General features: G+C 41.6%; 1 protein-coding gene across 1 annotated transcript; it reads right to left on the bottom strand.

The window, feature by feature from the left end:
* Positions 1-620: 620 nt before the first annotated feature.
* Positions 621-25,902, bottom strand: LOC311050290 (bifunctional polynucleotide phosphatase/kinase-like). Its single transcript, XM_084064297.1, has 19 exons — positions 25,650-25,902; positions 23,745-23,865; positions 22,276-22,322; positions 20,165-20,509; positions 17,859-18,005; positions 15,645-15,809; positions 13,600-13,679; positions 12,116-12,173; positions 10,955-11,062; positions 10,453-10,524; positions 9,943-9,991; positions 8,118-8,188; positions 7,941-8,033; positions 7,238-7,334; positions 5,681-5,742; positions 3,839-3,948; positions 3,130-3,217; positions 2,541-2,608; positions 621-2,301 (listed from the first exon to the last, which is right to left on the bottom strand). The coding sequence occupies exons 1-19, from the start codon at positions 25,734-25,736 to the stop codon at positions 2,181-2,183; spliced, it is 1,989 nt and encodes a 662-aa protein (XP_083920423.1). The 5' UTR covers positions 25,737-25,902; the 3' UTR covers positions 621-2,180.
* Between the last annotated feature and the right edge of the window lie 371 nt (positions 25,903-26,273).

The raw sequence follows: 26,273 nt of genomic DNA, 5'->3' as shown, positions 1-26,273 counted from the left end.
CAAATCTGTGCTTCTGAGGGATTCTACAAATGTCTTCTAAATCCGTTTTTTGAAAAAACTGATGTTGCTATAATCAGTGGTGCTTAATTTTTTTTTCATGTCAAGGGTCCCCAAAATGATATGTATTTGGCCGCAGACCACCATCTCAAAATATGTTGTTCCTGGGACCCCCCAGAAGCAAAGATTTTAGTTAAAAATGTTTTAAAAAAAAATATATATATATATCAAAAGATGTGCACACATTTTCACAATCTTTTAATAGTCAAAGTATACAATAATGGTTATTGTATAATATTGTTATTGTATTATTAATAGTGGTTATTGGTTAATTTAAAACATGTTACATTAACCCTGGTGTGTCTATATAGGCAATTTAAAAAAAATATATATATTTTTTGTATTGTTCAAAAATAGCCAACAACAGCTGATCTACAAGCTCTTGACACATTGTGAGCTTGTAGATTGGCTATTTTGTGCTATTTATCATATGAATAAGTATATGGGGAGGATTAGGTTGTTAAGAAAATACATCATTATGGATTTCATACTCATTTACAGTGCAACTAATGATACTTCAGCATAAATAATCAGTGTTTTATACATGTTTTCAAAGGCTTTATTATAGACAGATATGCACACATTTTAGACCATCTTGTTTTGCTTAAACCGTTTCCTGGATGTTATACCAGTGGTTCTCAACCTGTGGGGGTCCGGTTGTGATTTTTGAGGGGTCTCCAGATGACAGTAAAGTGACAATTTAAGGACTTTTAAGACCCAATACCGAAATGAAATGAAAAAAGACCATTACTGTATCAAAAGTAATCAACAAACTACAGTATAGTACTAAACACTGGTCAAACGTTGGCCAAATTGTCAAATTATATTAGAAAGAGGCAAAAATTCTACAAGCATGCTGCGAGGCGTTGTGAGCTTGCAGATCGGCTATTTTCACAATATTTATCTGTGGAACTGAGTCAAACTAAATGTAATGCCTCAACTCCTACGATTCCAAGTGCTTGTCAGGGTGGGGGGTCCCAAGTTCAAATATGACTATTTTGGGGGGTCCTTAGTTCAAATGTGATTATTTTGTGGGGTCCCCAGTTCAAATATGATAATTTTAGGGGGTCCCCAGTTGAAATATGATTATTTGGGGGGGTTCCCAGTTCAAATATGACCATTTTGAAGTGTCCCCAGTTCAAATATGATCATTTTAGGGGGTCCCCAGTTGAAATATGATGGATTTTAGGGGGTCCCCAGTTGAAATATGATCATTTTAGGGGGTCCCAGTTGAAATATGATAATTTGAGGGGGTCCCCAGTAATATGATTATTTTGGGGGGCATGGCCTGAAAAGGTTGAGAACCACTGGTTTAGGCCACATAGTTGTTCTAATGATGTGAATTCAAAGGCCTCTAGACATGAAACCATATTCCAGGCATACACTTAAAAAATAAACAATATCTTCTTTCATATTGTTGTACCAATACAGCGTACATTGTTTTTAACCACATGAACCCTATAGCATCTCTTATCCTGGAGGACAAACATCATAGGCGAAAATAGCCGATCTACAAGCTCACAATGTTTGACGTGCTGTGAGCTTGTAGATCGGCTATTTTCGGGCCATCAACCAATAGAAAACCATGGCCATACTGCATCGTTCTCCCGTCAACCAATAGAAAACCATGGCCAGTCTATAGTGCTATAGAGCACCGTTTCTCAACGTCTGGCCCTGGGACCCACCCGGGGTCCAAAATGGACCCTTGTAATGGTCCAGATGTTAATTACAGAGAGAGTACAAATGGAACAAAATGGACCCTTACCCACTGGAGGAGGAATGTCGATTGGGGGGTCTCAGAGATTAAAATAAACTAAAATGAACTACATGAAGTGGGGGTCCGTGGTCTAATGCATATCAAACTGGGGGTCCTTGAAATTAAAAACAAAAAGTTGAGATTCAGTGAACTAGACTTTACTAGAACCCCACCCATCTACACTGTAAAATCCTCAGTGATATTTATTTAACTCTGAGAGTGTACACATGGAACCGTAAGGGTCCATTTGGTTCCATTTGTAACACTCTCAGAGTTACAGACCTGTAAGGGTCCATTCGGAACCTCCTGGGGGGTCTCCCGAACCCTATGTTGAGAACCAGTGAGCACTAAGGCGCCGGCTGTCCAATCAGCCTTCGGAGAACTGGCGGAACAGAGCCTCTGATTGGCTGTCTTTGAACTGGGGGACGAAGTGGACGCGGAGGATCTCCGAGAAGCCCTCTGATAGGTCAGGAGCTACGAAGTGTTTCCTGAAAAACAAAAGGGGGGGAGAATCACACGTTTGATTGGACGATGAAAAAAAAGAGCGGGAAATGAAATTAGCCCATCTATACTGTAAATCTACAAAGTAACTAAAGCTTTCACATATTTTTTTTATGGAATAACAACATACAATATGTTCCTCTGAGATGTAGTGGAGGAGAAGTATAAAGTATTAAAAAAAAGTAAACTAAAAGTGCAGTACTTGAGTAAATGTACTTAGTCTTACTTGTAGCTGTGGAAAATCATGTCGTTCACTTTGACATGTTTGGTGTCTGAAGGCGTCATCTCACGGAACTGTGAACAACATAGAGTTTAATTACATTAAACACACATTTAGTTAAACATGAGGCACTTATAGTTTCATTCAGTGTTTCCCAGACGTTTTAGCTCGAGACCCAAAAAAAAGTCTCTCTGGGACCCAAACTAGTGAAAATAGCAGATCTACAAGCTCGCAACACTTCCTACCCTGTGTCTGGAGAGCTGTAGAGAGCTGTTACTACATTTGCCTGGAAACCAGACGAATTTGCCAGTGCAAATGCAGATTAATCTGGCCAAGGCAGATTAATCTGGCTGTGATTGGATTTCGCTGGCCCTGGCACCAACCAATCAGGGCCCAGTCTGCAAATATCAGGCAGGTTTATCACCAGAGGTGATTTTTTTAGAATATCCACCCCTTGGAAATGCACAAATTCCACACAGAGATTCCAGACTAATATCTACGCAGTGATATTAGTCCGGCCATGCCAGGCTAATTCCTACCCTGTTTTTGTGTCTGGCCTGGCCCCTAGGGGGCGCTATAGAGAGATGGTTCCTACCCGGTTGTTGTGTTTGGCCTGCTCCACAGAGGCAGAGAAGTAGAAACAGCGACAGGAAACTCCTGCTGCCTTCGCCACGTCCACATATCTGGAAATATGATCAACAATTATTGTCTCCGCCAGAGGTGGAGAGTATGTTTTCGTTCTTGTCCTTCCGTGTGTCCGTCCGTCTCAGCCAAGCTAACATTGGTCAAGCTTCACGTGACACGTGACAATATGTTGTCACCAATGCTTTTGATTGGCTAGCGAGACGCATGACGAAATAGAAACCTATAAATAGGTGTGTCACTTCAAAAAATCTTTTATATTTTTTGAAGTGAGCTTCCATCAGCCAAGCCACTGGCGGATATAAATAGGTAAGACAGGATTAATCAGGAACAGTACTGGCGGAGACCTGTGCTCCGAGGAGCACATTTTTTAGTTATTATATTAATATTGTTATATCATTATTAGCCACGTCCACGTATCTGTAAATAGGATCAGTTATTATATCATTATTATATTATTAGCCATGTCTACGTATCTGGGTAGGACGCACACACACAACATCACTGTTTACACAGGCATTCAAAGACACATATATGCACAGACACAGTGCTACACACAGGAGGAAATTATTAGTCACCAGCAGCAGCATCTGTTCATCTTCATAAACATATTCATAAACATATTCAAACACATTTTCAGGTTGTATAGTTGGGCATTTTACCGTTTGCGAGATTCCACGTCCGGGTTGGTGTTGTCCACGGCAACGCTGTGGCCCTCCTTCAGAGCACGCTCACATGCTGTCACGCAGCTCTGCCACGAACCCAGTGTGTCCTGATACATGCACACGCACACACACACACACACGCACACACACACACACACACACACACACACACACACACACACACACACACACACACACACACACACACACACACACACACACACACACACACACACACACACAGTTATTATTCATCAACATTACTGAAAACTAAGGCTCTTTAGATGCAAAAATAATAAAAGTGTAAACAGTGACATGGTGAAAATAAAGTGACACAGAGAGTGGACGTTTCTGTCTTTAGAGCAGTGGTTCTCAAACTCTTTCATGTCAAGGACCCCCAAAATGATATGTATTAGTCCGCGGACCCCCCCATCTCAGAATATTTTGTTCCAGGGACCCCCAAAAGCAAAGATTTGAGTTACAAATGTTCGCTTTAAAAATATATATATATTCAAAGATTTGCTCACATTTTCACGATATTTACAAAATAGCAGATCTACAAGCTCACAAGCTTGTATATCTGCTATTTTTGAATAGCCAAAGTATAAAAGGTTAAAGTGGTTAAAATGATTGTGATGCTATATTAACACATTTTGCTGGGGACCCCCTTGAAACCCCCCCAAGGACCCCTGGGGGTCCCCGGACCCCACTTTGAGAACCAACACTTTAGAGCACATCATCAACTAATAAAGTGTTCGATCAATCAGTCAAAAGTGACTGTTATCATAGTAATGGTTCTCTAGATGCTACTGTATGTGTTCAGTGTGAATGTGAACGCCTCACTCACCCTGTTGACGTAGGGTTAGGGTTAAACCACTGTTCTAGATGCTATGTGTTCAGTGTGAATGTGAACGCCTCCACTCACCCTGTTGACGTAGGGTTAGGGTTAAACCACTGTTCTAGATGCTATGTGTTCAGTGTGAATGTGAACGCCTCACTCACCCTGTTGACGTAGGGTTAGGGTTAAACCACTGTTCTAGATGCTATGTGTTCAGTGTGAATGTGAACGCCTCACTCACCCTGTTGACGTAGGGTTAGGGTTAAACCACTGTTCTAGATGCTATGTGTTCAGTGTGAATGTGAATGCCTCACTCACCCTGTTGACGTAGGGTTAGGGTTAAACCACTGTTCTAGATGCTATGTGTTCAGTGTGAATGTGAATGCCTCACTCACCCTGTTGACGTAGGGTTAGGGTTAAACCACTGTTCTAGATGCTATGTGTTCAGTGTGAATGTGAATGTCTCCACTCACCCTGTTGACGTATGGTTAGGGTTAAACCACTGTTCTAGATGCTATGTGTTCAGTGTGAATGTGAATGCCTCACTCACCCTGTTGACGTAGGGTTAGGGTTAAACCACTGTTCTAGATGCTATGTGTTCAGTGTGAATGTGAATGTCTCCACTCACCCTGTTGACGTATGGTTAGGGTTAAACCACTGTTCTAGATGCCATGTGTTCAGTGTGAATGTCTCACTCACCCTGTTGACGTAGGGTTAGGGTTAAACCACTGTTCTAGATGCCATGTGTTCAGTGTGAATGTGAACGCCTCACTCACCCTGTTGACGTAGGGTTAGGGTTAAACCACTGTTCTAGATGCTATGTGTTCAGTGTGAATGTGAACGCCTCACTCACCCTGTTGACGTAGGGTTAGGGTTAAACCACTGTTCTAGATGCTATGTGTTCAGTGTGAATGTGAACGCCTCACTCACCCTGTTGACGTAGGGTTAGGGTTAAACCACTGTTCTAGATGCCATGTGTTCAGTGTGAATGTCTCACTCACCCTGTTGACGTAGGCGTAGCCCTTTGGAACGACGTGGCTGTGGAAGAAGGTGGATTTACCAGCTACAAAACAACAAGAAGAGAGAGAAGTGAAGACATTGAGCAGCAGAAGGTTCTACACAGCAGCACACAATAATAATAATAACAATAACGTATAAATATATATCTATATAGCGCCTTTCCGAAACCCAAGGACGCTTTACAGTACAAAAAAATACTATTTGCCAAAAGCCTGAGTAAACAAGTGTCTCTTCAGTGTGGACTACACAAGGAGAGCAACAACAGTTTATCAAACTAATTGATTTAATCAATAATAAACAAAAACAATATTTTAATTATATAATTGATTTGGGGGGAAATGTGACATTGAAAAAGCATGCTTTTCAATTAACCCATTCAATCCGGGAACGGAGCAATTGTTTTTTTAATCGTGAAAATGTGTGCCAATCTTTGAATATTTTTTAAACATTTGTAAAATATGTTGTTCCAGGGATCCTCCAGAAGCAAACATTTCAGCTACAAATGTTCGCTTTAAAATATACATTCAAAGATTTGCACACATCGTCACGATTTCCTTTCAAAAACAGCAGATCTACGAGTTCATAGTGCTATGAACTTGCATATCTGCTATTTTTGAAAAGCCAAAGAAATCTAAAAATGACAACAGTCAGATGCTTTCCCGGTCTAAATGTGTTCATGGAAACAAAAGTAAACAAGATGGATAGATTATAGGGCATCGCAGTTCCCGCCCACTTCCTGGTGCAGGAAGCAAAATACTCAATGCATTTTCCCATTGACTTTTCCAAAAATATTTATATCAATTCATTTAAGCCTAGAATCAAGCTATCCGGCAAAACAAAGGGTATTTATTAAATATAGTATATCATATAATTAAATATAAAATAAAAAACGTTTAATGGTCATGATTCACTGGGAGCCTGGATAGCTTGATTCTAGGCTTAAATGAATTGATATAAATATTTTTGGAAAAGTCAATGGGAAAAATGCATTGAGTATTTTGCAGTGGAACCCGGAAGTGGCCGCAACTGCGATGCCCTATTGGTAGAGTAAATAACGTATGGTTTGAAGGTCTACTTACAGGCAGGGAAGCCCAGATATAGAGTAAATCATTGGTTCTCAAAGTAGGGTCCGAGGACCCCCAGGGGTACTTGAGGGGGTTCCAGGGGGTCCCTCAAGGTAAGTCAGGGACCGGGATGGACAGGGACCAAAATGGACCCTTATGGGTCTGTAACTCTGAGAGTGTACAAATGGAACCAAATGGACCCTGACGGGTCCATTTGGTTCCATTTGTACACTCTCAGAGGTACTTTAACATTGATTTTACAATATAAATTGGGGTCCCAGAGACATACATGCCATTAAATGGGGGTCCGTATAGCCCTAATGCATGTCAAACTGAGGGTCCTTGAAATTAAAATGGTTGAAATCACTGCTAGAGAGCCGCAAAAATCTTCTATTATGGGGGGCCCCTGGCTTATCTTTTCAAATGGGGGTCCACGGGCTAATAAGTGTCTATTTGGGGGTCCTTGGTACTTACAGGCAGGGAAGCCCACCGCCACGATGACCTCGGTGTGTGTGGTGGTGAGGGGGGAGGAGGGGGGGTCGTACAGGCTGCCTGTGGAGTCCAGCTTCCTCTGACGACAAAACACACAAAAATACAAAAAAATACAAAATTCAAAAATAGCAGATCTACAAGCTCATAGCGCGAGTGCTGCGCTATGAGCAAATCTTTGAATATATATAGTTTTAAAGCGAACATTTTGTAACTCAAATCTTTGCTTCTGGGGGGGTCCCTGGAACTAAATATTTTGAGATGGGGGTCCGCGGCCATATCTAAAAACAGTATGTTTCTATATCAGTGGTGCTCCAACTTTTCCACGTGAAGGACCCCCCCAAAATGATGTGTATTTCGATCTATTGTGTAGTCCTGACTGATACACAATGTGACAATGTCCAGCGTCCATCCAATTAACCCATTAAGACCTGAAGCCGATTCTACAAATGCCTTCTAAATCCCAGCAGTATTCTGAAAAAACGTATGTTTCTATATCAGTGGTGCTCAAAATGTTTTGTTCCAGGGACCCCCCAGAAGCAAAGAATAGAAGTTAAAAATATATTTGCACACATTTTCACGATTTTTGAATAGCCCAAAGTGTAAAATAATGCTTTTTAGCTCAAATGAAAAAGTGACACAGATGCGTTCCAGGTGTTAAAGGGTTAAGACACGTATCATTTCTCACCGGGTCAAACTCAGGCATGCTGTAGGGGGCGCTCTTCCAGCCCAGGAAGTACTCCTCTGGCGTGTGGAACTGTAGTCCAATGTTCAGAGCAAACTACAAACGAGAGAGAGAGAGAATGGAAATACTACCTAAAATTGTACTTAAGTCTTAAGTGGAATACTTGTCCGAACTGCTTACCAGGCGGTCACTGCAGGAGAAGTCCTTCTTCTTCTTTCCTGGAGCCCAGTTGACGGGTCTGCCCGCTGCGTCTGATAACACAACATACAGCACATCCTCACTGTCATCACTAGATTTCACTTTTTATTTAACGAATGCCCTATTTTTAGACTACGTCGTATGGAGTGGTGTCATGCAGAAGAAGGTAAAATAGCCGACCTAGAAGCTTACATTAACACTTTGTTACTTACAGTGCAACGTGTTGTGAGCTTGTGGATCGGCTATACTGACATGCCAAAAAATAGTGTGTCATAATCAGGGATGCACATAACTTTTGCTGCTCGAGAAAAGCTTCACCGGCCCGTTGTAGCGCCCTGCTTCTAAATTCCGCCGTTTTTTTTTTCTTCATGCCGTTTGGTGCCCCCACCAAGGTTGGTGCCCTGTGCTGCGCTGCTTTTATCCGCCATATTGGGACGTTCACGGCATATTTTGCACCATCACGGTGCGTCACGGTGCGAGCAGCGTGCTGCGAGCGAGTCGCGCGACTGACTGTGTCTGGATTCGAGGCCACACTCACACAATCACGTGCAGCATGCGTCCCCTCCCCCTACGCCTAATGGCTGTGTACGGGGCCGACCCGTGCTTTAGCGTGATTGTGTGAGTGTGGTTTCAGGAAGTAAATTCCTGTCCCAGCTGTTGGTACGCAAAAGCGCTTCCCTTCGTCTGATGTGCCGCGCAGCATGCATTTTGACGACGCATGCGCACCTGCACACAGGGGTGTAGTGGAGGGGGGACGCGGGGGAGCGGCGCTCCATCACTTCTCTAAATGCTGAAAGATATATTATTATTTTTGTATGAAATTTGTATGATTTTTATTTCAGAGCTCCCCCACTTCCAAAATTAGCTCTACAACACTGCCTGCACACCAGGTATGTGCACTCCTGGTCAAATATTCAACCAATTGAGTGCCATTGCCAACTCATTGAGTGCCATTGACGTGTTTCAAGTCACAGCCGCCAGGACACAGAAATCACACCATACAACAACAACACATTTACACTACACATCCCTTGCAGAGGAAATAGTAGGCTACCTGTCATGGTTAAGGAGAGATATCACTCATGCGCAGAACTGAGATATAGGTTCTATACTATACTGTACTTGTGGGGGAAAATTATCTCTGAGCCTGAGCTTGTCCTACTATGTATACTACATAAAGGTGAAATAAAATGCGTGATGAGTGACATTATTAAAATGGCGTTCCACTAATAAAATAAATCACCATTACATCCCTGAATATAAGTACCAGGGTCTCATACATTGATGTGATACTATCAAGTTGTACCCCGGCTGAGTGCTCGGGTGGCGCAGTGGTAAAGTCCCTGCCCTCCACCACGGAGGCTGTGGGTTCAAATCCACCGTGGTGCATCCGGCTTTGTCGAGTGTCTACACGAATACAACTGGCCCGTGTTCAGGGGAGGGAAGTCTGGCGGGGAGGAGGAGGAGGGTGATAATGGTCATTGCACGTTCTCCTACGGGCTGGGGCACCTGTCAGCGGGGAGTGTAAGGCGGGAAGAGTAGGACGAAGACGCTACGTCCTCCTCACTGGCAGGTGAGTCAGTAGGATACAACAGTGACAACACACTAATGTGTGTGGGGAGGAATTAATTGACATAACGATTGAATTGGGGAGAAAAGGGTGTAAAAAAGATTGGCAACTATTTTATTTTTTTAAATGTACCCCAGCTATCTTGAGGGTTACAATGATAATAGAGTTTGCTGTTATTACTCGCATAGTGACCTGTAACAACAACAACAACATTAGTTATAATAAACACGTTCCTACCTCCCACATAGAAACTCTGTCCGTTATCAACAGACACTCCACCGTTAGCCTGAAAAGACACACACACACACACACACACACACACACACACACACACACACACACACACACACACACACACACACACACACAGTTATAATTGCACCTGGAGGTGCAAACACCTCTTGTTATACGTCTATCTATTCCTGAGATATGACACATTATGTATTTTTCACTTTGATGGAAACTTTGAATGGTTTTGACCCAAATGTTACTGATCATCATTCCCACTCAAACAAACCAGCTGACCAACAAGAGTCTGTACTGTACTTGTGAAGGACATAAACACATTGAGATTGAATGTGGTTAATTTCGCTATAATTTCAGCAGCAGAAGGTAATCTAATGAGAGAATATACAGTATAAGAATGACCATTCAGGTGTGTGTGTGTGTGTGTGTGTGTGTGTGTGTGTGTGTGTGTGTGTGTGTGTGTGTGTGTGTGTGTGTGTGTGTGTGTGCGTGCGCACGTACCTTCTCACAGAGGTGATCCCACATCCCTGTCACGGGTTTCCTGCAGATACCTGGACCAGCTGCCACAAACACCTACAATACACACACACACGTTTATCCTGTATGAGCTCTCCATAATATAGCGTCACAATCCACTTTAACCACATGTTATACTTTAGGCTATTCAAAAATAACAGATCTACAAGCTCATAGCGCGGCCGTGCTATGAGCTTGTAGATCTGTTATTTTTTGAAAAATCGTCATCTGGGAACGAACCTCACGGGTCTGTGAATATCTAAACCAGACGGGCTTCGGAAAACAAAATTCACGGGTCGGTTATTTTGAACCCATGAAGAGCTCTAGTCCAGACAGGACTGACCTGTACAGGTAGTTGTAGTTTACTTATCATTATTACCTCTACAGGTAGTTGTAGTTTACTTATAATTATTACCTGTACAGGTAGTTGTAGTTTACTTATCATTATTACCTCTACAGGTAGTTGTAGTTTACTTATTATTATTACCTGTACAGGCAGTTGCAGTGTGTCGAGGATGTCCTCTACTTTGGACTTGAAGACTTCAGGTCTCAGTTTACCTCTAGCGATCCCCATCTGGTTGGTGAAAAACACAACCTGACGCACGCACGGACACGGACACGGACACACACGCACACGCACACGCACACACACACACACACACACACACACACACACACACACACACACACACACACACACACACGGTATTATTATTATTTTCCTACACCTATGGGTGCTTGGACTGACATGCACAAGGACACTTTTTGACAACACAATTTGCACATACTGTATATATGAAAGGATGCAATGGAAATAAGCAGCTGACTTTTTTTTGCGTTTTATCCTTTTGATAATGGTGTGAAAATGTGTGTATTTTTATGTTTTATTATCAATAAAGAGGTCAGAGTCAAAGAGTTAGAACTTAGAGCACACACTGACAAGGGAGATAACACACAGAGAGTTAGGGAAGCAAATATTTTCTTTCTAAAAATAATAATTTCAAGGTCTACACATTCATCCTCTTAACACATTGGGTGCCTGGATTTTTTAATAACATCTTACGGTGGGTGCCAGCATTCTCCCCATTGACTGCGCTTTGCTGTTTAAAGTTCTAGACTCCACGACGAGCAAATCCACGAAAAAAAAAGCATCCATTCATGTAGCGCGATGACCCTGGCTACATCCTGGAACCATAACATTTCACTCGCAAGTTACAAGGGGGGGGGGGGGGGGGGGGGGGGATCGCGCATCGCACATGACCGGTTTTCCCCACCGGAAACAGATTCGGAAGCGGATGGGGAGCCATGTTTTTTTTCCGGAGATCCATCTGGCCAATCCTTCTCAGGATCACAATGGGTACTCCCAGAGCTGCTCTAGCCCCTCCCGTGTGGAAAAAAACAAAAAGACACCAAAACCGTTTTAATACAGTTTTGGCACTCCGAGTAACTTTTTGCACCTTTTGCAAAACCGTATATATACGGTTTTGGCACCCCATGTGTTAAGTAACGCTGCCTTCATGTATCAGGTGAGATTTCTAACTCTTTCAGCTACTAGTCAGAGTATGTAAAAACTATTTGCCATGCTATGTTATCTGGCCGTAATTCATTTTGGTGTCGGTGTTTCAAAAGGTGTTCCTTCTCTCCTCACCTTGTATCCTTTCTTCAACAAGCTGGCCAGCCTGGGCTTAATCTCTGGAAACAGCATCCTGTTGAGAATCGACCAGGTTTATTTGTCACCACTCACACACGTACAAGCAGTGAAATGCGACTGTGGCAGGGTCAACAAATACTATGCTAACAACAACAATAACATCAACAATAATAAAGATAGACAAAGATATAATACATTCATTCATACATTAAGTTAAAGATAAAGCCCTGTGAGGAGTCCTACAAACCAAACAACATCAGAGGGCCGTTATATACTGTACCATAAATCATGTGATTGTTAATACACAAATAGCAGATCTACAAGCTCAACACACGGTGAGTTTTGAGCTTGCAGATCGGCTATTTGTGCTACTTTTGTGTAACACTATAGTTAGTATGACATAGTAGGGCATTCATTTATGAAAAAACTAAGAAATACAAGAATACAAGAACTGCTGGGGGTGAGCGGTCCGCAGAACAAATGGGGGCGAGTGTGTTTTGGGGCGAGTGTTCTGGTTACCCTCCAGTTCGGGTAGGGGGGGATTTTTAATTTGTAAAAGATGGTATCATTTCGAGCCATACGGGTTCTTCCTCACACTTCAGAAGTCTGGCTGTTAATTTTCAAAGTTGGTAACATTTCGAGCCACAGCCTGTGGCTCGAAATGTTACCAACTTTGAAAATTAAACGTCTTTTCTAACATGAGCTGTATATCACTAGGGATTTCTGGATCCAGCTGCCGTTCAATGTTGGCTTTAGGAGGTGTAGGTCCTTTCTTATATCGTTTTACAGTTGTTGAAAACACAGAAAGTGATGGTTGTTAGCCGACACACATTAAATTAATTCATGAACCCATTTAAGTGAATTAATAAGTGATGGTGGTAGCTGACACACATTTAAGTGAATTAAAGGAGGAGGTCACCCAAAAAATTACTTATTTTCTATCAATTGCACACCCCATGAAGCCTTGATTTCATGGATTTATTTTTGTTTTTGTGGCATTCCTAATACAATAATTTGATGACTGTGTGTATCCGGTAGGAGACACAAATAATCTACTTTGTGTCTCCTACCGGATACATTAGCCGGTAGGAGACACAAATAATCTACTTTGTGTCTCCTACCGGATACATTAGCCGGTAGGAGACGGGAATGAAATTATTAGCTTAGGAATGCCACAAAAACAAAAAAGAATCCATGGATTCAAGGCTTCATAGGGTGTGCAATTGATAGAAAACAAGTCATTTTTTGGGTGAACTCCTCCTTTAAGAAGTGATGGTGGTAGCTGACATACATTTAAGTGAATGAAGAAGTGATGATGGTAGCTGACATACATTTAAGTGAATGAAGAAGTGATGATGGTAGCTGACATACATTTAAGTGAATTAAGAAGTGATGATGATAGATGACATACATTTAAGTGAATTAAGAAGTGATGATGATAGATGACATACATTTAAGTGAATTAAGAAGTGATGACATACCTCCAGTCATCTGGTGCAGTGGGAAACACTTTTCCAGACTTGGTGCTGATGATGCAACCATCAATGTCAAAGCCTGCAATCTGTAGGAGAGATAATACCAGCATGACACCACCATTAACTAAGCATGTTAGACAGACAGACACGCTGAGGAAGACTTGAGGCCGAAACGCTGAGTAATGTGCGTGCGTATATGAATTAAGAGTACCAGGAGGACTTGAAAGTGCTGGCTATTACTTTCTTACTGTGAATCTTTATTGAGCCGTGCACTCGGCAAACTGCATTACATACAGACTGAGAGTGCTCGTTTTTGTTTTCTAACTGTAAGCATTTTACACACGCACGCACGCGCGCACACGCACACACACACACACACACACACACACACACACACGCACACGCGTGAGGACAGAATTCTTTTTGCAACCCTTTTTTTGTTGTAACCCTGATCTTAAAAGTGTTGTGCATGGAAAATAGCCGATCTACAAGCTTACAGCACCTCTCAGCATGACGTGTTGTGAGCTTGTACTGTAGATCAACATGGAAAACGTTTGTATGACCAGGCCCTAATGTGGGATTTGTGAAACAGTATGAAAGGAGACCCCCCCACACACACTAGTGCTGATTCTTAAGCAATTAACACAATGTGTCAAATTATGATGTTTTAGTAATGTATTTCCTGCTGTCCACCGGGTGAAGAAATCACGGATTGAGGCTTTTTAACCTTTGCTTTTCCGGTATTATTAAGATTTTATGAAGCTGCTTCTAAACATGTTGCTAGTTTGACCACTTCAAATGCTCCAACCTTAAAAAGATAACCGAAAATATTTCCGCTCAGCAACATGCTTCTATAGAAGACATGCTGGCTTCTATGGAGTCCAAACGACTGAAATCAATCATGGAGACTGAGAACTTTAATGTATGAGATCAGCTATTTTCTAAGTGTACCAAGTATAAATCAGGCGGAGCGAATGGGCTACTATATGCATTAGGGGCGTGCCTGCCGATACACTAATTTCACGATACGATGCACGATATCGATATGATACGATATAAGGCACTTTTTTATTATGAAAATATATGGGGGGGGAAAAAGCTTATGAAAATATATGGAGGGGGGGGAGCAAATGCAAACAAATACTTCTGTTTTTGCATTATTATTATTTAAAAAAACGCCAAAACGATACATATCGTCACGAAAACGTATCGCGATATATCGGCACACCCCTAACATGCATGCAACTGTGTGCATCTGATCCCACTGACATGACAACACAGCCTGCATAGAAACACAGCACTGTCATTCACCAACTAATTGCTCCATCTTCTTTGTAATATAATAATGTTTAGAAGTACTAAATTACTACAATATATATTGTAAAGTTATTTTTAATAGTCACTAATTATTTCCACAAATTATCATTATAAATTATTTTTATACAAAGCAGCCTAAGTCAGTACACTCACATGACTATCGATTTCTAACCAGGTCTTTAACTTAATGTAGTTCATGAATAGTAGCTGTAGCATACTATATATTTGCATCTTCTATTCAAACTAAAACATGCTAATTGACCTGTTAATTGACCTATCTGTCCTTAAAACGTGTTAATTGACCAGTACCTATCTGTCCTTTGTCTAGCACCATGCATATTTATTTATTTTGATAATTAAATGTGGTGCTAACGCTATTTGTCCTTTGTCCAGGAACAACAACAGTACGCTACCTGCATTTCAATTCAAATAGCAATACGCATGCATGTCTATTGTAAAGACATGTGGCGAGGGGGCACGAACGAAATCGTGAACGTAAAAGTTTCAAGAAGTGAACGGGTTCGTTCACGTTCACGGCAAAGAACTAGTTCTTATGAACGAATCGATCATGACAAACCCATCCATAACACACACGTGCACTCGCACGCATGCACACACGCGCGCGCGCACACACACACACACACACACACACACACACACACACACACACACACACACACACACACACACACACACACACACACACACACACACACACACACACACACACACACCTTGTCACTGCCCTTGACTCCAGCAGCAGTGTAGAGCATCATGGCTCCTATCTGCTGCCAGCTGCTCTTGGTGCAGGCTGATGAAGACGATGATGATGATGAAGAAGATGACTGCTGGGCGCTGCCACTGCCGCTGCTGCCCGCCATGGCCTGCTCTGCCATCTCCTGTTAAAGTAGGGATGGGTTACACAGGGCTGGGATCCAGGAACGGGGATGAACCCGATCCAACATTGAGGATCTGGAATGGGTTCCACCATCACGTTTGGAACCCTTTCCGGAACCAGGTTTTTATCAGACTGTCAGAGCTGCTATGTGGACTTGTATGTGTATGTCAGCTTAGCAACGGTTGCTAAGCTGGCATTGGAAAATCACAGACCCATAAGGGTCCATTTGGTTCCATTTGTACACTCTCAGAGCTACAGAACTGTAAGGGTCCATTTGGTTCCATTTGTACAATCTCAGAGTTAACTGAAGTAAATAATATTTACTATTACTAGTACAACCTTTTTGTCCTGAAAATACAGGTGTTTAAATGAACCAAACACAACGGTCCCTGTAAACTAACGTTACATCAGTTCATTGTAAACTTGTAATGAATAGCATCCTCTCATGTGTTTAATACATGACAACACAATAGAAAGCAGTAGCAGTTAAAAGCTTGTTGTAGGCTTTATTAATAGTAAACCCTGTGGGTCCTTGAATTATTAAGGATTTTATCTATTCGGATTCTTTCAATTGTTTATTTATTTTTAGATATTTTGGGGTCTTTTCTGCCTTTATTGATAGTACTGTACACACTGGAGATTTGACAGTAAGGACGAGAGAGCCGGGGAGTGACACGCAGCAATGGTCCGTCGGCGCTCGGGAATTGAACCCTGGACTCCGCGCGTCAGGCTGCATCACAGCCTATATATGGTGTGCACCTTAACCGCTAGACCAGGGGTCTCCAACAGGGGGTCCGAGACCCCTAGGGGGTCCTCAGAGTCACTGCAGGGGGTCCGCCAAATCTTTGTGTGATAGGATATGTGTTTATGTTAACACATTGAGTGCCATAAACGGTCCGGACCGTTTTTGAGAAGCTATGCGTTATGTGCCATAAACGGTCTGGACCGTTGTTGGCCCATTTATTTTTTTAATATATATTTTTCCCACGTTCGGCTCTAACGAGTCTGGGATCATCCAAGGAGTCTCTGAGAAGGAGAGGCCGGATGTGGATCCATGTCAAAAATGCTTCTGGTCGGCCGCTCCAATGTTAACTCCTTGACTAAAACCTTAATATCTCCATTTCTTTTTAACGTGGTGGAAGCGAGCCGTTTTCGATCGGCGATCACTCTGGAATGGAGGATCGCAATATTATTGTTCCAGGCGTTAGTCGGGACCCTCCGCCGTCTCGCACGCACGCTTTGTTTACATGCACGTCCGCGTCGGGGCTTCTACAGCACAAAACATATCAACGTAAGTGGATGGAAGATATGCTGGCACTAGATGTACCCTATTTTAATAAACCTCTGGCACACAATGTGTTAAACACATTAGCCGACAATAGAAGATCTACAAGCTCTTGTAGATCGGCTATTTTCGGCAAAAAGGTTTGGTGTAGAGGTAAAAAAGAGCAGACCAAGTACAGATCCAAATGTCAATTTTACTAAGTATTGAGGGTTTAAGTGGTTAAATGTCTGAAATAAACAAAACAAAAATAATCGACAACACTGATGATACTGCTGTCAAACAAGTGTATGAAGCCATCTATGAAATCCATGAAAAAGTTTAATCTGCAGTTTTATACAATATGTAGTGGGGGTCCCTGCTTCATCTCTCTCTCGGCTAAGGGGTCCTTGGCCTTATAAACGTTGAAGACCCCTGCACTAGGTCATGGACCCAACTCTTTCATTCTTATGGGCACTAGTGCTGCACGATTCTTGCTCAAATGTGAATCACCATTTTCTTCCATAAGAATTGAGATCACGATTCTCACACGATTCTCTTGTAAATATATTCTTTAAAAAAAAATGTCAATGTAAAAAAAAAAAAAAAAGTTTTTTTTTTTTAACATTGAAAAACAAATCGCCATAATTTAAAATCGAGATTGCATAGGTGTCTGAATCGAGATCACAATCTTTTTTCGATTCATTGTGCAGCACTAATGGGCACCCAGCACCCGGCAATTTGGATTCGGTTCCTACTCGGAACCACATTTCGATACCCAACCCCTACCTGCAGGTGTCTCAGCTTCTCCTCAGCCAGTCTCTCCTCCTCTTCCTCCTCCTCCTTCATCTCCTCATCAGACTCCTTCTGGTGTCTCCTCTGGCGTTTCACCTCCTCCTCCTCTCTCCCCTCTGGACTCAGTGACCTCTTAGATGACTGAAGACAAACTCTGTGTTAGCCACTTAAACCATATATATACTGTATACTTGAACATGTCTTTACCAATGAATGAATTTTCAAAACATTTCCAGAACTTTTCCAAAGTATTCGACACCATTTCCAGGCCTATAGCAATCTTACAGTGCAATAATGAGGCTCTTACACCGGTGTGCTATCAGCCCCAAGACTGACTCGAGCAAAGGCATCGTGTGACAAAAAGAACAGATCTTGACTTCAAGCTAACAACGTATCATGGTTCTTTTTGTCACGTGACGTCCTGTATACATCAGGCCGTACTCACACAGATCGCGCAGTGCAGCACTACATTTTACCGTGTTACATATTTCATGTAATGCTACACGTTTTGGGACGTGTTTTTATGAACAAAATAAATAGCCAAAAACATTTCCAAACATTTGATCCAATTCCAAACCTTTTCCAGGCCTGGAAAACAGTCATTCCTAATCTAAAAATATTTCCAGGAATGTCATGACCGTGGGAACCCTACCAATGGTAAGTAAATAACTAACTAAATAACTAACTAACTAAGGTTGGAGTGGATTATTGTCAGTAGTATCAGCAGAGAAATGAGGGTATCTTTCCCGTTTACAGTGCGCTAGAGCAGTGGTTTTCAACCAGTGGTCCGGGGACCACCAGTGGTCCTTGAGGGAGTACCAGGGGGTCCCCAGCAAAATTAGTTAACATAGCGTCAAAATCATTTTAACCGCTTAGCTTTGGCTATTCAAAAATAGCAGATCTACAAGCTCTTAACCGGCACATTTCAAATGGTGGTCCGCGGCCAAATGTATAACAATTTAGGCATGAAAAAGGTTGAAAACCACTGCGCTAGACCCCTGAGAGATGGGATTGCTGAGGTGGACTGGCCTCTCCTACCATCAGTAATCATACGGAGAGTTGGCAGTGCCCGGGATCGAACCCATAAAGTTGTGTCAAAATGACTTTTCTTTCTATGGATTAGTCACCCCATGGAGACTTGATTTCATGGATATTTTTTGTTTTTTGTCACATTCCTAAGCCAATAATTTGATCGATAAGAGACTCAAAGCAGATTCTTTGAGTCTCTTACCGGAGTAATTAGCATCTTTCCTCCGGTCATCAAATTATTGACTTAGGAGAGTGACAAAAAACTAAAAAATTTGGGCTGGGACTCGATAAAAAAAAATAATCTAATTAATTAGAGGCTTTGTAATTAATTCATCGCAATCAATCACATTTTAATCGCATATCAATATTTGACCTGAGAACAGTGAAAAGCAATTTTTTCAAATGGATTTTGGCATACGTCTTTAAGTACATGTACTCAAGAACTGTACTTAACACATCGGGTGCCAAACACGGTCTGAACCGTGTGTTTACATAGTGGCGGTTCCGAAGCTTCGGTGCCGTTCACGGTCTGAACTGTGATTTCAGTCTTTTTGTTTTTTTCGTTTTTCTCCGCGCGGGCGGGGCTAGAGCAGCTCTGGGAGCTCCCATTGTAATCCTGCAAAGGAAGTGCCAGATCGCTCACCGGAAACAATGTTTTCCCCCCCATCCGCTTCCTGTCTATTTCCTACTTTGAAACGCCTATATCTCCGAATCTGTTTCCTGTGGGGAAAACCGGTCATGCGCGATGCGCGATCCCCCCCCCGTTGTAACCCGCGAGGGGAATGTTATGGTTCCAGCCTGTAGCCAGACTCATGGCAGAACATGAATCGATGCTTTTTTTTGCGTGGATTTGCTTGTAACGCACGCGGAAACTTTAAACAGCAAAGCGCAGTCAATGGGGAGAATGCCGGCACCCACGGTAAGTTGTTATGAAAAAATGCTGGCACCCGATGTGTTAAGAACAATTTTTGCAAAAAAGTATTTGCACTTGACTCTCGAGTATTTCCAATTTCTAATACTTGTACTCCAGTAACTCCACTATATCTCAGAGGCAAATATTGTACTTTTACTCAACTTTTACAATTATTTGAAAACTTTAGTTTAGTAGATTTTTTCTGTAATTAATTGATCGAAATTAACACGATAAAGTCCCGGCCCTAATCTTCATGAATTCAATGCTTCATGGTGTGTGTGTGTGTGTGTGTGTGTAATTGAAAAATAAAAAAATAAGTGGGTGAACTACTCCTTTAAACCACTACACTCCTCCTTACCTTCCTGGGAGAAGCAGAGAAGAAATCCTTGATGTTGCGCTTGGACGGAGGAGGGTCTTTGTCCCTGGACCCCACACTGGACGGAGGAGGAGGGTCTTTGTCCCTGGACCCCACACTGGACGGAGGAGGGGGGTCCTTGTCCTTGCCGTTCCTGCCTTCCTTGGTCTTGTCTCTGGCCTTCAGGGTCTTGTTCTCCGTGGAGGCCGTCCCGTTGGAGCTGAGCGCGTAGTGCAGGGTGAACGGGTGCTGCTGGTTGACCAGGTACAGGCTCCCTCCGTGGGTCAGTTTACCAGACTGACCTCGGCCCAGCTTCTCACTGCTCAGGAAACTGGGGTTGGGGCCCAGCTGTGGGGGGGTAAAGAAAAGCTTTTATGTGGATGTTGGATTAAACTACGTAACCCTTTAACCCAGGGGTCTTCAACAGGGGGTCCGGGACCCCTAGGGGGTCCTCAGAGTTACTACAGGGGGTCCGCCAAATCTTTGTGTGATATGATTTTTTTTTTACCATATCCACTTGAAACCTAGCATCCCTTTTCTGAGGAGAACTTTAGCCAAAAATAGCCGATCTACAAGCCCACAACGCCTCGCGCTGCGAGGCGTTGTGGGCTTGTAGATCTGCTATTTTTGGCAAAGAGGTATAGGTGTAGAGGGAAAAAAGAGCAGACCACGTAAAAAAGAAAAAAAGTTGAATCTGAAAAGCAACTTTATACGATATGGGGGTCCCTGCTTCATCTCTGTCTCAGCTAGGGGGTCCTTGGCCTGAAAACGTTGAAGACCCCTGCTTTAAGACCAATTCTACAAATGTCTTCTAAATCCCAACAGTATTCTGAAAAACGTATGTTTCTATGTCAGTGGTACTCAAACTTTTTCAAGTCAAGGACCCCCAAAATGATATGTATTTGGCCGCCGACCCCCATCTGAAAATGTTTTCTTCCAGGGACCCCAAGCAGCAACGATTTGAGTTAAAACATTCGCTTTAAAAATATATATATATATATATTCACAGATTTGCACACATTTTCACGATTTTCAAAAAATAGCAGATCTACAAGCTCATAGCGTGGCACAAAGTGACGCACTATGAGCTTGTATATCTGCTATTTTTGAATAGCCAAAGTATAAAATAATGCCTTTTAGCTCAAATCTAAAATGACACAGATGCGTTCCAGGTCTTAATGTGTTAAACCCTACATACTATATACTTTGTTAACTGGAGTCCCCCAGGGGCCTACACAAGGCCCGCTCCTTTTCCCCCTGTGGACTAAATCTCTTCACCAAAAATAGCTGATCTACAGGCTCATAATGCATCACATTGAGAACAAGTTGAGAGCCTGTAGATCAGCTATGTCCCCCCCCCCCCCCCCAGTTTGCCCTGGAATGTCACCAGTAAAGCCCAAATAGAGACGCTAGAATTTAAACATACTATTATATTATATGGTGGTGTAATGTGACCGTTAATATTTACATATATTTGTTTCTGGATGGTGAAGGCAAAGTAGTATTGTGAATAAACAAAATACACAGTAAGAATCATATCGTCTGGAGTTGATGTTAGATTTTAGAATAACATTAGTGGTCATGTTCAGCTGCTATCTTGCATTGTGTATGTACACTACCTTGTCTACAGTATGCTACTGTGGGCTTAGTCCAATACAAGCAGGTTAAATGTAGTATACGTGATACAATAAAGTTTTTGTTAAATAAAGTAAATACAATTCACTTAAAATCACTTCACCCGTTTTCAACCTATCTTCATATACTTGGTTCTTACTAATGCTGATGATATGGTAAAACAATAAATGGACAGTTTAGAAACTCACCAGTGACATCATCGTTGGGCAGGTTTTTACTATTATTTTTGTAAACAAGATTTCTTTTTTTCATTATTATTAAAAGGAGAACAAAGGCTTCCATTATAGCATGCTGACTTAGCATAGAAAAGCCTACAGTTTCTCTTGGCTTCCCCACCAATGATGTCACTGGTAGGCACATCTAATCCCAAGTAGACAGAAATGGTACCGTCTTATAATGAGCATTAGTGGACCGATTATAAATGGGTGAAGTCATCCTTTAATAAGCTAGTAGCATAGGTGGTTAAGATGTGATCATACCTGGGTAACCAGCACATCCTGGTCTTTGTAACAAGCCACCAGCTTCACTAGGAAACAATGAGTAATGTGGTTATTCATCACATACAGTACCAACACATACGTACACACACACACAAACACGTTTTTATTATTATCATCAATGCCACTTTTACAATTTGTAGCCATTTTAAATCCTAATCTCTAATGCCCCAAAATAGCCGATCAACAAGCTCACTTGTAGATCGGCTATTTTCAGTGCGAAACACCAGCGTGAAACTAATTATAACTTAAGTATTGACAGCTACCTCCAAAATACCTCAGGGATTGAAACATCTACTAACTAGATCTATTTGATTTACTAATCAGCCATAGCTCTGACCCTAACCCCTAAACCTGACCTCTACATACGTAATCCTAATCCTCATTTCCTTATGGTGAACCTGGAAGTGAAGAAAAGGCAGCATACACCATAGCCACGGTGCAGGATCATTTATTAAATGAATACCACCTGCATCGTGGCTATGAGGGTGTTTGGTCTTTTCTTCACTTTTAGACTTGTTTCTTGTTTTGTTCCGTTCTCTACACTGATGTCAGGACAGCAGAGTCACTGATGTCAGGACAGCAGAGTCACTGATGTCAGGACAGCATAGACACTGATGTCAGGACAGCAGAGTCACTGATGTCAGGACAGCAGAGTCACTGATGTCAGGACAGCAGAGTCACTGATGTCAGGACAGCAGAGACACTGATGTCAGGACAGCAGAGTCACTGATGTCAGGACAGCAGAGTCACTGATGTCAGGACAGCAGAGTCACTGATGTCAGGACAGCAGAGTCACTGCCCATCTTTCACTGCAGGCTGAAAACCCACCTCTTCAGGAAACACTACCCTTCCTCTTCGCCTGGCCTACTTGTTGTTAACTAGTTGTACGAACGCTTGTTTTATTGTTGTATGGTTTTATTGGATCTTGTTTAGTCGATACACTTATTTGTTTTAGCTCTTGCTCATTTGATTTTGCTATTTTGTCTCATCTGTTTATGAAAGTAGGTAGCTGATATATTGCACTTTTACCTTAGCGCTAGGTATACTCTTGGTTGCTTGTTTTTTGCAGAAAATGCACTTCAGACTTCTGGTGATTAGTAGTTTTGTTCCCTACCTATGTTGAATGCACTTATTGTAAGTCGCTTTGGATAAAAGCGTCTGCTAAATGACTGTAATGTAATGTAATATTTACCAAGGTCAGCAGCACCTCATCAACACTGGTGTGTGCCCTTCTCCTGTTTGTTTGCCTTGTGGTAAACCTAACTCTGAAATTCAATTTTAACTATAAAACTACCATTTCTCTTGTGAGGAACAGGAAAATGATGTCCTCGCGATGTCCATTTGTCAACTTCAACTATACATGTCAGGGGACCTCACAAGACAGTAAAAACATCAAACACACACATGTTTTAATTTGCACCACTAAATAAACATGTTATTCCTTGTACCTTGGTGTCTGGAACACCTCTTGTCAGTGACGCCAGTCTCAGGTCCTCGGCCCAGGATGACCGCACGACCGTCCGCTAAGGAGATGCTGACTCCACCCACAGCCACCAGTGTGCACGACATCTGAGGAGAGAGCAACGTTTAAAGGTGCTTTAAGTGACATATGTTTGTGTTAAAATAATGAGCTAATTTAGCTCTATATTGTGATAGTAATCATTGCTATAGAGTGTTTGTTCAGTAACAGTGTTAAATAGCTCTATAGTGTGATAGTAATCATTACAATAGAGTGTTTGTTCGGCAACAGTGTTAAATAGCTCTATATTGTGATAGTAATCATTACTATAGAGTGTTTGTTCAGTAACAGTGTTAAATAGCTCTATATTGTGATAGTAATCATTACTATAGAGTGTTTGTTCAGTAACAGTGTTAAATATCTCTATATTGTGATAGTACTCATTGCTATAGAGTGTTTGTTCAGTAACAGTGTTAAATAGCTCTATATTGTGATAGTAATCATTACTATAGAGTGTTTGTTCAGTAACAGTGTTAAATAGCTCTATATTGTGATAGTAATCATTACTATAGAGTGTTTGTTCAGTAACAGTGTTAAATATCTCTATATTGTGATAGTACTCATTGCTATAGAGTGTTTGTTCAGTAACAGTGTTAAATAGCTCTATATTGTGATAGTAATCATTGCTATAGAGTGTTTGTTCAGTAACAGTGTTAAATAGCTCTATATTGTGATAGTAATCATTGCTATAGAGTGTTTGTTCAGTAACAGTGTTACTTTTACTTCTACCCCACTACATCTCAGAGGCAAATATTGTACTTTTACTCCATTACAATTATTTTCAAATTTGAGTTACTTGTTACTTTTGATTATTATTAAAAAAAAATAGCCGATCTACAACTTAAACGAATCACAATGTGCCATGATGCGACCGTATTGTGAGCTTGTAGATCTGCTATTTTCTCTAGATTTTTATACAGTTTATACATTTGAAAATCAGTGAAATGGGACATTCTGCACAATGAGTACTTTCTACTTTTGGTACCAACAATAAGTACATATTGATACCAATACTTTTGTGCTTGTACTCAAATAAATCTTGAATTCCCTGACTTTTACTGCAATTCTACATTACAGTATATAGACTTTAGAAAAACATGTGAGTACTTTTTCCCACCACTGTATCTAGCTCACAGGACCCAAACTTACACAAATAAATTATGAATAATAATTAAAAAAGGGGACAAGCTAGCCTTAGATCAAGACTATCGAGTTTATTTTATTTTTTTAATCTCTACCAGAGTCTTAACGACCACCCCCCAGTTTGTCCTGGAAACTCACCAGTAAAGTCCGTTTTTCTCCAAACATGTACACATGCAAAATATCAGGTGTTTTACTCGCTTGCTCCTAATGTTAACTAAGTGTCCGGTGTGTTTGTGTAATGTATAAATCCTTATTGTTAAATAAAGAAGTGTTTTAATCCAAGAGTTTACATTGAGTGTAATTCCGGCTTTCACCAGATGCGCTCCGTCACTACAGCCCATTGAGTACTTAACAGACAGAATCGGCCACAGACGGGATTAAAACACTTATTTATAAATAAATATGGACTAATACATTACACAAACACACCGGACACCTAGTTAACATTTGGGGCAAGCGGGTAAGCACCTTATATTTTGCATTTGTACATTGTTGGAGAAATGAGGGCTTTGGAGCTGACAGTCCAGGGCAATCTGGGGGGGGGGGGGTGGAGCTAATACTCTGGTAGAGATTTTTGTTTTAAATCGATCAAATACATCTACAATCAGAGTCTTGATCTAAGGCTAGGGATAATCCTATGTATTAATGACCAATAAAAACATGTTAATAACAAAGCATAACTTTACTGTACCTTCAACACTCTGGAGGAAAAGCTCAGCAATGTGAGTTTGTGGAGCGTTTGTGAGAGATAACTTTGTAAACAAACACACATAACCATACATAAAGAGCTGTGGTTTATGGTTAACGTACTAGGAGGCTTACTTTTTACTCTGGTACACAAACTGTGTTTGTTGTTAGAAACTGTTTAAATGAACGAATGTATTGTTATTATTATTATGAATATGTTTCTGTTGACACGACACACAGCTCTGCTGCTGCTATACGGACCGCTGTTGCTGTGACACACGGTGTGTGTCCGTCGGTCAAATGCAGCCGTGAAGAAAACATGCTCCTCTCCAAGTGGTTCCGCATGTTATTTTTCAGTCTTGGTGGCAACTTTTCCTCCGAGGTGGAAAGACTGGTGACGCGAGGTTAGGTGGCAACTGGCAAGTGATTTTTTTTAGGCCAGGGGGGGTCATCAACGTTTATATGAGAGAGAGATAAAGCAGGGACCCCCCCCCCCCCCACACACACACACACACACACACACACACACACACACACACACACACACACACGACATTGCATACAATTGTGTTACAGATTAAACTTTTTCATAGACTTCATAGATAGCTGCTTCATTGACTATCATCAT

The sequence above is a fragment of the Gymnoscopelus microlampas genome (assembly GCF_963454915.1).
Source record: "Gymnoscopelus microlampas genome assembly, chromosome: 8".
NCBI lineage: Eukaryota > Metazoa > Chordata > Actinopteri > Myctophiformes > Myctophidae > Gymnoscopelus > Gymnoscopelus microlampas.
Note: the sequence above shows the minus strand (reverse complement) of the source record. Positions and strands in the feature narration are given on the sequence as shown.

Coding starts and splice junctions, on each gene's coding strand:
- LOC311050290 (XM_084064297.1), bottom strand. CDS start 25,736: ATGGTTATGTGTGTTTGTTTACAAAGTTATCTCTCACAAACGCTCCAC. Junction 23,866..25,649: donor TTTCCTCCAGAGTGTTGAAG/GTACAGTAAAGT, acceptor CTCTCTCCTCAG/ATGTCGTGCACACTGGTGGC. Junction 18,006..20,164: donor TCTCTGCTTCTCCCAGGAAG/GTAAGGAGGAGT, acceptor GTTTGTCTTCAG/TCATCTAAGAGGTCACTGAG.